Here is a 12605-nt window from a genome sequence, read left to right on the forward strand (position 1 = left end):
CTCACAATTCTGATTTTTTCTCGAATTGCAAGTTTGTATCTCACAATTCTGATTTTTTTCTCGAATTGCAAGTTTGTATCTCACAATTCTGACTTTTTCTCGCAATTGCAAGTTTGTATCTCACAATTCTGACTTTTTCTCGCAATTGCAAGTTTGTATCTCACAATTCTGACTTTTTCTCACAATTGCAAGTTTATATCTCACAATTCTTGTTTTTTTTCCTGTGCAACTTTTTCTCACAATTCTGACTTTTTCTCACAATTGTGAGTTTATATCTAACAATTCAGATTTTTTTTTTTTCAGTTTTTATCTCACAATTTACACTTTTCTTCTTGCATTTCTGAGAAAAAAATTCCAAAAATTCAACTAAAGACCTGTAGGTGCCATTTGTAATTTTCAGTACTATTAGACTTTTGTGAATAATTAATAATAGCTTAATCTGTTCCTAATATCTTCAACCCATTTAAACATTTAATAAAGCACTGTAACATTATTCATTTAACACTGTAGTCTTTCGAAAATACACATCACAACACTTGCATGTGCTCGGTTTTATATTGGGCCATCATATTAAGATCTACAACAGTTAATGCCTGTTATTTGTCACATTTGAGTTACTTCGACTATACAAAAGTATTCAATAATGTAAAGTTAAGCTGTGATTAGAAAGAATTACAGCTGAGGGCTGAATTACAGCTGGAGTAGGTAACTTTCCCTGTAGACTTGTGTAATATTTGTGGAGCATGTGCTCCATAAAGCATCGAGTTCAGGAGTTTTGGACGACCGCCCATCCCGTTTACACTTGCGCTCCTTGGCTTTGTCATTAACACTCAGCAACCTTTTCAGAGCAGGCTTTGTTTCACTCATTCAAGGAACGTCATTTAACGAACCAATAAACCAAACCACTGGCGTCATCCACATAAAGTGCGTGTCAAATTTAGCTATTACTTTAAAACATCATAAACTTGTTTTCTGACATGCAAAATCAAAACATCATTGAAATCCTGTTGAAGTTTATTGTACTTCATGTCGTACAACATCCACTGCAAATTTTGTTACTGCGAGTAAAAATAGTGAAGTTTAATGTTTTCCTTTTAGCATTTGTTAGGAACATTCTTTCATGTATAAAGAACCTGCTCAAGATTGATTTACATTAAAGAGATCTGTCTGAAGATGTTGTAAACACATGCTGATGTAAGTTTCCAAATGCAATAAGGAGCAGACAAGTGAATATACTGTATCCCTAACAAGTTGCATAATCAGAACGACCTCTCTGTGTACATGTGACCTGTAGGGCCATTCTCAAATTATCCAGAATGAGACGAGCCCTGGGATTTTAAAAACAGGATATAGACAGGGGGTATTTCAAACTATCTAAGAGCCGTGATCTCTAATCAAACCTCTCCTCAAAGTGGACTCACAGCAAGCTCTTAAGGAAATGAGAGGAAAAGAGGACATGCATGAAGAGTATGAAAGAAGGGAAAAGATGTTTATGGCACTTTCCATGCTGGGCTAAAGGTCTCTGTATAAACTAGGACATATGGACGTGCATATGCTTATTTGCAAAACATATGCACAGCAATTAAACATTTTAAAGCAATCTCACAGATTTTGTATTTGAAAGAAGTCTCTTTTGCTCAACAAGGCTGCATTTATTTGATAAAAAATTCAGTAAAAAAAAATACAGTTTTCTATTTTAATATATTTTAAAATGCCATTTATTTCTGTGAACAATTTTCAGCATCATTTCTCCAGTCTTCAGTGTCACATGATCTTCAGAAATCATGAAAATATGCTGATTTATTGCTCAAGAAACATTTCTGATTATTATCTCTGTTGAAAAAAGTTGTGCTGCTTCATATTTCTGTAAAAATGTGATGCATTTTTTTCAGGATTCTTTTATGAATACAAAAAGTTCAAAAGAACAGCATTTTTTTTAATCTAGATCTTCTGCAGTGTTATTTTAGCATTTTGTGTTTTTATCTTAATTTTATCTTCGTTTTAGTACTTTTGTTTTGTGTTTTTGTCACTTTTATTATTAAAAATGTCTCTATATATTATTATATTACTACATATTCTCTCATTTTTATTTCAGTTTAATTGATTTTAGTACATCAAGTTAGATAAAATGAAAACGATATGTTTCCTTAGCAGCTAGGTAAAATAAAATATCTTCAAGGTTTTTATAGGTTTAAATAAGTAATATTTATTTCATTTAAAGTAATGTAAATTATATATTGACTTAAACACACCTTTTTGAAACACTATGAATGTCTTTACTCTCACTTTTGGTCAGTTTAATGGTTCCTTGCTGCATAAAACCATTTTTTTTTTTTATTGTACCGACCCAAATCATTAACTTAAAGAGATATTAATCACACTAAATGATGATGATATTAATGAAAGCAGGTTGAAACTCACGCTGGTAACTTTGCGGTAAATCTGCGCAGCGTTTTGGCACTCTGAGTATGGATATTCAGACGTGGTCATCTCTAAGATGCACATGCCAAATGCATAGACGTCCACTGCCTCGTCGTACTTCTCCTCATACATTTCTGGAGCCATGAACTCAGGGGTTCCTGTTAAACACAATGAAATCCGCTTACCACTACCAATACGGTACATTATAACACGGTTTAATAATACACTTTATTTCAGGATCAGGAAAGAAGCTCAGTGTTATGCCTGTCACATCATGGTATTATCATCTTGATGGTATTGCTTCGTAAACAACCTAGTGGCTAGAGGTGAAACTTTCAAATGTAAAACTGAATGTTTAATTTTAAACTTGAAATGCAATGAGGTTGAAGAAGATAAATCATTACTGAGAAACTAAAGCATGACAAGCTTCAGGAGATTGCAGTGACCCACCGATGACGCTCTTTGCAAAGCTTGCCCTCTTGAGTGTGGCCAGTCCAAGGTCCCCGATCTTCACACTTCCTGTGGGGCCCGTGATGAAGATGTTGTCACATTTCAAGTCCCTGTGAATGATGGGAGGGGCCCGCGTGTGCAGGAAGTGAAGTCCTTTAAGGATCTGACGACTCCACCTCTGTAGGAGCTTCGGTTTCATCTCTTTGAAACGCTTTAGATACCTAAAAAATTGGGATGTTAAAATCATTTTCACTTCAGGACCAAGAAAGGGACAATTAAAGGGACAGTCAACCCAAAAATGAATGATTTTCAGGTGGACTATCCCTATAATGTGATTCTGACTCACGTTTTGAGGGTGCCAGAGGTCATGAGCTCAGTGACCAGCAGGATGCACTTGTGACCTTTCACAGTGGACTTCCAGGAGTCGTAAAAGCGCACGATGTTGGGGTGCTGAAGACCCTTGAGCATTTCAACCTCTTCGCTGAAGCGCTGGCGCTCTACTTTGGTCAGTTTGCGAGTCTAAAGAGGAGAAAAACAAAAGTTTTTGAAAGAGAAACTTAAAAAAAAAATCACAATTCTGAAGTGTACAACAAGAAAACTTTAAGTGAGCTCTTAAACAAAAACTAAGAAACAAACCTAAAGCAAAACACTCATTAAAACCATCGTTTTTTCAGGCACTGCTCAATTTTATTTTATTTTCGACTACTTTGCTTCCATAACATGTAGTCTATCAGACTAGTGGAAAGAAAACATCCAAAATACACATTTAAGTGTTTATATTATTATTACACTTTATCTATCTGCATCTGTAGACTTCAATTACTACACATATTATTACAGGCCATGCATTTTCTTCCTCATACACTGAGCCAGAAATCTTCAGCAACCAAACTTTAGAGATCTATATTCTGAAGGTTTGTACGGAGTTGTTTGCACGATTTATGTAACTTTTATTCATAATAACATGGTGGAAATATATCCGTATTCTAGCTGTTGGCGGCATTTTCTGATTTGTGAAGTATTAATAATAATATTGAACCTGGATTTATCCACTGTTCTACACATTTATGCAAATGAGCGCATATTTAATCAGTGTCTCATTTGCATATTGGTTCAGAACACTTGTAATACGAAGCACATGTCTCTGATACTGTGAAAGTATGGTGATATCTATCTTATCCCAAGTTCACCTGTAGTGTTTTGCCTTCATTTAGGTTTAAAATGACAAGTTCTTCTGACGTACATCCGCCCTCAATAAGCATGATTCACTGCTTATTCTGGCAGCTAACAGTCTGTAATTAGTACTCAAAAAACCATTAAAACAGATAAGAACCAGCGAGAAAGTTGCAACCGTAAGACTTTCACCATTTACTGTACATGAAACACCCAAACCTAATCATATTTTTCCGCTGTCTCATAATTACATCCCATTCTAATCTTAGTTTTTCGAAAACCTTTAGCAAGTGGACTACAGACGAGCAATTACTTGGCAAACAAGGCCATTTCTGTCCTCTGGTGGGTATGAAAGGCTTGATTTAGCAGTCCTGGGCCTCTCGGCCCCGTGAGGAGGGTGGAAACTCCTCAGAGTCAATCCTACATTCAGTGAGTTCTGGGAAAAGTGCTGTGTGTTTATGTCTCGAGTGAGCATTTGAAAACACACGGGAGAGGGACAGAAGGAGGCCGAGCTCTACGTTTAACACTGTATTTGAAGATGTTTCTCATAAGATTCCTTAGGAGCAATGAGACACATGAGAGTGTCCAAAAGGATGAAGAAAAAAACCTTTATAAAATCTTGTTTAAAACACGTGCCAAGTTGTTAGAAATTTGATCTTTGTATTCTTGTATGAAAACGTTCATACCATTTAAAAAACAAAGTGAATGACTCTTAAAATTTGGTAGTTGTTTACGAAAAGGTTCTTAAAGGTATTTGCAAAAGTACTTTCTATAACAGCACTTGATTTGGCAGACAAGTTTTTATTTATTTATTTATTAATATTTATTTTAATATTTTAACAAAATTCTTTCATAGTTTTTTTTTAGGGATAATAATAAAGATTATTCTTAACTAATTTTTTTCAAAAACATTCTTTGTTTAATGTGAGCTTTTTTTCCTCTTCATATTAGGACAGCTGCATCATCCTGATATTATTTACTTTTTGTCTCCCAAATATCATAAAATATTTTAATTCAAATATTAACATAATACATAACATTACATAAGAGGAGTATTTCAGTCATTGTATGTCTGAACCAGACATTTTTTTTACATGAATTAAAATAAAGAAATAAAGTCAAATTTCTCATTTTGATTAACATTAACATTAACATAAAAAATATATTGATCTTTATGACAAAAACCCATTACAAAACTTTTAACTAAGAAAAATTAAAATGTAAACAGAATGTATATATATATATATATATATATATAAATGTGTGTGTGTGTGTGTGTGTGTGTGTGTGTGTATTTATACATGTCAAAATATATCAAAATAATATTTTGTATTAATAATTAATTTATATATATATATATATATATATATATATATATATATATATATATATATATATATATATATATATATATATATATATTTAAATTAATTATTAAGATAAACTATTATTTTTTTATATTTTGATATATTTTGACACTCTTTATGTCATTTTAAATTAAGTAAACTGTTGACATGCTGAGAAAAAAAAACTGTCTAGAACAAAAAATTAATGTGTGTAACATCATTTGATGAGAAATGTCATAGTTCATATTAAAAACTTTTAACTGCAGACTTTAGTGTCTTAATAAATCTGAGCACAAGTTGAGAAATTGTTGAGACCTCGTTTGAGACACTAGAGGAGAGATGTGAGATTACACTTGGGAGTCCTTCCCTTCGGGAGGGTTTAAGGAATGGATTAAAGAAGCAATTTTACCCTCTTGGGAAAACGAATTATTAATTTGTGTCCAAACATGTTCCTCTCCCTTCCCAACATAAATACAGTTTCCCTGTTCTCGGCCCAAGGCTTCGTGACACCAAATGATTGACAAGCATTGTCGGTCTTACACACACGCACGCATGCACGCATGCACGCACGCACGCACGCACACACACACACACACACACACACACACACACACACAGGCTCACTCTTTCCCATCCAACCAACCACTGTAAAAAAAAAAAAAAAACTGGCATACATAAACACACATTTATAGATGATACATATCCATGCTGCTAATCTTATTAGTGGCTCCAAACATCAGTTATGCATCTCCAGTCAACACAGGATTGCCTTTCAGACTTAAGTATGTGTGTAATAAACACTGAGCTACTGTCCCCATGACCTGCCTAATATTAGTGATGCAACCGAGACCTTCTCATATACACTGGAACGTTTTTAAGCACAGTTAATGTCATTATCTCCTCAAATACACTCCACAGGACGATATCTGTGTTTGGAAAACAAACTGACAGAGGTGCATGGGTGTCGAGTATAGCCTAGCCTATATGAAGTGTACGGACACACATTTAGGTAACCAGAACTTTTTTCCAGGATGTAAATATAATAAAGATGCATTTGACTTTCCAGCGCCTTCTAGGAGCAGAGACACTTACCCTGTAAGTCTCTCTCTCTACTCTGTGTAAGCAACACTAAAACAGGAGTTTTCCATAAAAATATTGCATTTGACTTCAACCACTGGTATACAAACAAGAAGTTAAGATTGAGTAACTTCTATTTTAGACACAGTTATTTTGTCAATGTTTTGCTCAGATAATGAAAATGATTTCAAACGAAGCCAGAGAGTAACCAACCATGGCATGTCTTCGAATAACACACAGTAGTTGTGTTTTGAACAAATAGGTTGAGTGAATCATTCAATTACTCACCCATGACGTCAGATACTTGGCTGTATCTGAATATGCATACTTCACTACTATATAGTTGGCCGAAAAACCAAGGCAGACTCATTTTAATTATGTGCCTCTAAATACATTTCTACAACACCGTTATTACGTAACTTACTGCACATTTTGCAACAGTTTAAAAATAAAATGTCCAGTGAGTGGCACTAAAACACGGGTTCAATACGGGACCATGGCACATTTTTTACGTTGATATAGGCATGTATTGCTGTGTCTTTATTACTTTGTTTCAGGTACATATTGCGGTGTTTCATAATTCAAATATCCAGGGAGTGTCTCTAAAAGTTAATGATCTATTGTGTTGGAAATATCCCCTTCACCAAACCCGATAGTGTTAACAAATGCAAAACTGATATAAGAATGTATTTGTCGATGCAACCATACTATTTGAACTTCCTTACATGCAGGTTTGAACTGTTTTGTTGAAGCACAGTTTTACAGGATTTTCTTCACCACTCAAGTGCAACTCAATACTGCGTGAGCTACCAAACAAACTTACTGAATATGAAAACACATACAGTACATATGAAGCTGGATATGTGACGGTAACGTTCTGAAGTATCAGTTTTGAAATCTCGCAGCATGTTAAAATAATTTTGAATATATAATATAATATTCCTCTAGTAATTGTGCGAAAATTAGGCTTCATTAATCAAATCAGACCTGTAAATCATACTTTGTGTGAAAAGGAATAAAAGAAGTTGTTTTACTGCCTCTAGTGTTCATTTCAACTGGAAACTGCAGCAATTGGTATGTATATGTACGTTTTTTCAGTTTTGCAGAAATGTATTTAGAGGCACATATTTCGAATGAGCCTATGTTGCGAAAAACAGTATGTGAAAAGAGTAGTATAAGCAAGATAACAGTATTTATAGAAAAGCATGAAAAAAGCACCCAGATTACTTTATCTTAAAGGTCCCGTTTTTCGTGCTTTTTTGAAGCTTTGATTGTGTTTACAGTGTGCAATATAACATGTGTTCATGTTTCGCGTGTAAAAAAACACAGTGTTTTTCACACAATTTACCTATCTGTATACCGCTGTTTTCACTGTCATAAAAACGGGCTGATGACTTCCTTGTTCAATAAAGTCCCTCCTTCAGAAATACGTAACGATTCTTGCTGTGTACTGATTCGACAGCAGCTGAGCGCGCGCTGCCCTCCTGGAAACGCGATTGGGCTAGTTTTGAGAAGCAAGTGCGCATGAGCACGTGCTGGAGATGTACTTATAATCACAGGAGCGTTTTTACTGTCGAGATGCGCATGAAAATCGCATTCGTTTTTTTGCACAGCCCTAATTTTCGGGAACCGAGTTAAACATAAATTGTAACCATTAATCTAAAGTACAGCGTCCCTGGGAAGGACAAACAAATATGATTGGACTACGAGATGAAAATAACAGCGTTTCAACGACATGGCGACAAACACAAACGCAGCTCTTCCTCTTTTCCGTCGGAGCGCAACAAGGCCACGCCCCTTTTATGTGAATTCATGTGGGCGGAGGTTAGTCAAAAAACTGTTTTAGTGACATCATTACTGCAGGAACTAGAGGGATGTAGTCCAAACGGGTCGTTTTTTTGTAGGTGAATTCTGTTAAATAAAATATCTCGCTTGGCATTGAACTTTGAGCTTTAGAATATTACAGATATTATTTATACTCTAACAACAACATTACACACTAACTAAAGTTTAAAACATGGGATCACGAAGAACGGGACCTTTAATAATTATATACTATCATGAAATTATGCATTGCAATTGGTTTAGCGAATGATTCAGTGACTCATTCATAAAGTAATCACTTGTCGCTACCTACTGGCTTCCAAAAGAGTATCTATTAGATGCCCATCATGGTTTATCATCATGACTTTTATTAATAAATGTAACTATTCAAAATGTCTGTCTGTATTGGTGCATTCACCGTTGCAGCATTTTATATATAAAGTAAAAATTGGACGCTGTGTTACAGTGATTATAACACATTTTTTATTCAATCAAATTTCTGTATTCTTGTGGCCCATTGCTTCATTTGAACAGATTGTTTGTAAAACAGTTCTTTATTTCATGACTGGGTGATTTAGTTGAGGGGTAGAGCTTTAGTAAAGGGTTAAAATGAACATCCTGGGACTTGCATGTATGATTGAAACATGGTGGGCTTAAAAGGAAAAAATCCTGAAGCTTGAGTTCAGGACAGCCTGAGGCACAGCGAGCTAGTAATTACAAAATGGCACATAACAACCTCTACATGCTTATCATGATTGAAGGAAGGATCCTAAAGGCTTGTCAGCGAACAGCCATATGGTAGCGCTTTTGTGCTTGACGTATGGGTGGGACAAAAAAGAGAATATAAGCATATGGGACGACTATTGTGAAAAAAGCTTTGCTATGTTTTTTGTCATTGAAAGCATCATTGAGTAGTACTGTAAAGATTTGAAATACAGAAGAAGCTGATTTTGGTTCCACACGCGAACGGTCGCACCCAGTGTAGACGGTATTCTGAAATATGCATTTTATCTAGTATATAATAACCAACTTAAATTCTAATAGGTTTGAGAATGTTCCTAAGTGCTATTCTTTAAAAAATCTAGACTAATGAGAACAATGAAAAGAACATATATAAGAACATTCTTCAGAAGAAATATTTTGGGAATGCAAAACATTTTTTTTTTCTTAAGTTTCAAGATTTGAAAATTACATTTAAGAAGATTTTTATTCTTGATACAATAGTTCAACCAAAATTGACAAATGACATGGAAATAGGTCCACCAATGGGTCCTCTGCAGTGAATGGGCTCTGCCTTGATGAATTTGTTCCTTACAAACACACATCTTTTGGCTTCTTCACAAGACACTGCTTGCTGGACTGGAGTGCTGTGGATTATTGTGATGTTTTAGCAACTGTTTGGACTCTCATTCTGACGGCACCCATTCACAACAGAGCATCCATTGCGGATCAAGTGATGCAATGCTACATTTCCCAAAATCTGTTGCAAAGAAGAAACAAACTCATCTAGATATTGGATGGCCTGAAGGTGACTACATTTTCAATTTTGGGCAAACTACTCCTTAAATAGCATTAAGTGTGAAACATGATGCCTTATTATTGATTCCAACAAATTCTGCATTCTTTAGTGATCTAAATCTAATTTTTTCTTGACATGAAGTGTATGACTATGGCTCCGTGATAATCCTCCGTCGATGTGACTTGATGATAAATTTATTCTTGATGAAAAGCAGACAAACTCATCTACACCTTGGATGGTCTGAGGGTGAACATTTGCATCAAATTTTCATTTTCGGGTGAACTATTACTTTAAGAATTTTTCATGAATCCTTTAGCAAATCATGTGCATGAAGTGTAATGTTTTCATTTTGTCATAATGCTTTTATGTCTGTTTGTCATTGCTTGCGTAAGTTTTTGGATGGCATTGTATAAATTGCCTCATTGTGTTATTGAATGCCTGAATATTTAGAAGAACAAATGTACAGAAACACATGTGCGTTCAATCAGAGCACACCGCTGGGGGTTGAGAGCAGTATGGGCCAGCAGCTTCAGCGCTGGTTAACTCCAAACTGCCCAGACCAGAATCCTGAACTCACGCCAAACCACATTTATTCATTCCAGAGGTCTCTAAGCTAGTGTCAAATCCAATGCAAAAACAGTTAGAGAGACTGCAAGGAAATTACAGTCATTTTTCAAACTTCAAATCCCAAAAACTCTTAGCAGAGCATGGTAAATCTCTGTTATTAGTGACGTTTTCAAACGAAAGCCTCACTAGGCGAGCCAACGAGACACCGGATTTAGGCAAACAGACGATTTAAAAATCTCAATGAGTGATTGAGTCCATGACATCAATATGAATGAACAATTTTGAAACAACACAAAAAAGCTGAATTAATTACCTCACCAACTCAAGCTGATATTAAACACATGAGGAGAACATCACTCATGTCTCTGGCTTCCACCAGCCGATGGAATAAACAGATCAGACTTAAAACCATAAACACATGCATATTGCATCAGGTTTGTAAATGACACTGTGCCCATTGTAGACAATGAACGGCTCTCTGTTGAGGCCCATTGAGATACAAACCTTAAGTTACGTAAAATCATATTCTGCCTGAATTCAATTACATAAGTAAAGTCTTGTAGAAAGAGTTTAAACCTGCACTGAAACCTGAAGGGTACTTGACATTTTGTCAAATTACAACTTTGGTCCAAAAAGTATGGAAACATCAACAAATGTGATTTTATCCCAGCATCCCAGCAAAGAAGTAAACAGCATTGGATGAAGAAGATGACGACAATGCAGGTCTGGTGGAAAGGAAAGAGATTATAATGAAGAGGAATAGACACCACTCCAGGGGCCAACAATAAATCAGCATGAAACACATGGCACAAAGCACCACGCTTCACTTTCCTGGCATTTTAGGTTGGAGTAAAAATGATGCATTTGTTGAAAAGTTTTTACAAGCTTCTAAAATACTGTTACGTAAATATTAAATAATAAATACTGCTGTGCTGCATATTTCTCACCCTGTCCTCAAGCTGCCATGAGTTAAGGTGTACATGCTGCAGCAGATTCGTTACATAACAGTTTATAACAATAGAACAATAATAACTGAACACTGTGAACATCTAATTAAACCATACGCAAATGCAAGTTAGCCACATCAACATAACAGTTTTACATGCATTATATAACACTATCAAATTGATAGCTCTGACTCAGACTAGGTCAGACATGTCACTTTCAACAAGTTTAAATATTAATGTTTCTGAGTTAACAGTAATAAAGTTTTTTTTTACACTTTGAATACAGGTAAGTGTAATTTGTAACATATACACAAGCATTTTAAGCATTTATAAGAAATTATAAATGAAAAGAAAGCCTTTTTACTAATTCCCAGACAAAATGCTGCACATTTGTTTGTAAAATTGAAATATGTCAAAGAACCAAAACTAAACTGAAATTAAAAATAAATAAAAAATCTCAAAACAAATAAATAAATATAACAAATAAAATTATTATTTTCATATAAATAAACTACTTGGCCGTGCTCTTTCCACTGTAACCACTGTATTTTATCCCTGATAAAAAAAAAAGATGCTGAGTACTTGCAGCATGAGCTTGTTTTTTATTTGAATTTGATTGTTTGATTTCGAAATTTGCATCAGAAACAAAATACTCTGACTTTAGCTTTTTGAAACTATACTACATCAAACATATCTGAACGAAACTAAAACAGCAGACGGGCTGCATGAGACGCAGATAAACTCTCTGACAGCAGGTGGCACTCATGGAACAGCAGCGATATAGAGTTTCACTGGTTAACACTTTAAACAAAGCAGTGCTGTGCTTATGAACACTACTTTCATATGCATTACAATCAAACCTATTCTGAAGACAGTCAGGTCCTAATAAAGAAGCATTCATATAAACCCCGCTCCCAACTTTAAACATCTAAACCGACTTGAATCGTCTCATTTAGTTTTTTTATCAGTCGGTTCAGGGTGCATCATTACATCCCTAGTATTTTTTTTTTTTTTTACTAATATCATGAATTATTGCTGTATTACAATCTGAGGGCAGCTTAACCAGTCTGACATTTTGACTTTATGGCCTCAAAACATCTAAATTAATTTTAATCTGAAAACATGCTCATCATTGAGGTGTCATTTTAATGAAAAATGAGTGTGACGTCATTGACCCTCTTGTTACCACTACTAGGTCATTTGCACGCCCATCATTCACTAAATTCTACACAAACTGCCCTTACAAGTTCATTTATCAAGTGGCTAAAATGTCTTGCTCTA

The 12605-nt window shown here is 35.0% G+C and overlaps 1 protein-coding gene across 2 annotated transcripts in view; it reads right to left on the bottom strand.

Moving 5' to 3' along the window:
- wnk4a (WNK lysine deficient protein kinase 4a) overlaps positions 1 to 12605 on the bottom strand; it is a 63010-nt gene that overhangs the window by 33073 nt on the left and 17332 nt on the right. For both annotated transcript variants that reach the window (XM_059530398.1, XM_059530397.1), the window contains exons 3-5: positions 3218 to 3390; positions 2872 to 3092; positions 2422 to 2579 (exon numbers count right to left, since the gene is read on the bottom strand). In XM_059530398.1, coding sequence (XP_059386381.1) covers positions 2422 to 2579; positions 2872 to 3092; positions 3218 to 3390 — 552 coding nt within the window. The remainder of the gene's footprint in view (positions 1 to 2421; positions 2580 to 2871; positions 3093 to 3217; positions 3391 to 12605) is intronic.

The sequence above is a fragment of the Carassius carassius genome, chromosome 39, assembly GCF_963082965.1.
Source record: "Carassius carassius chromosome 39, fCarCar2.1, whole genome shotgun sequence".
Lineage (NCBI taxonomy): Eukaryota > Metazoa > Chordata > Actinopteri > Cypriniformes > Cyprinidae > Carassius > Carassius carassius.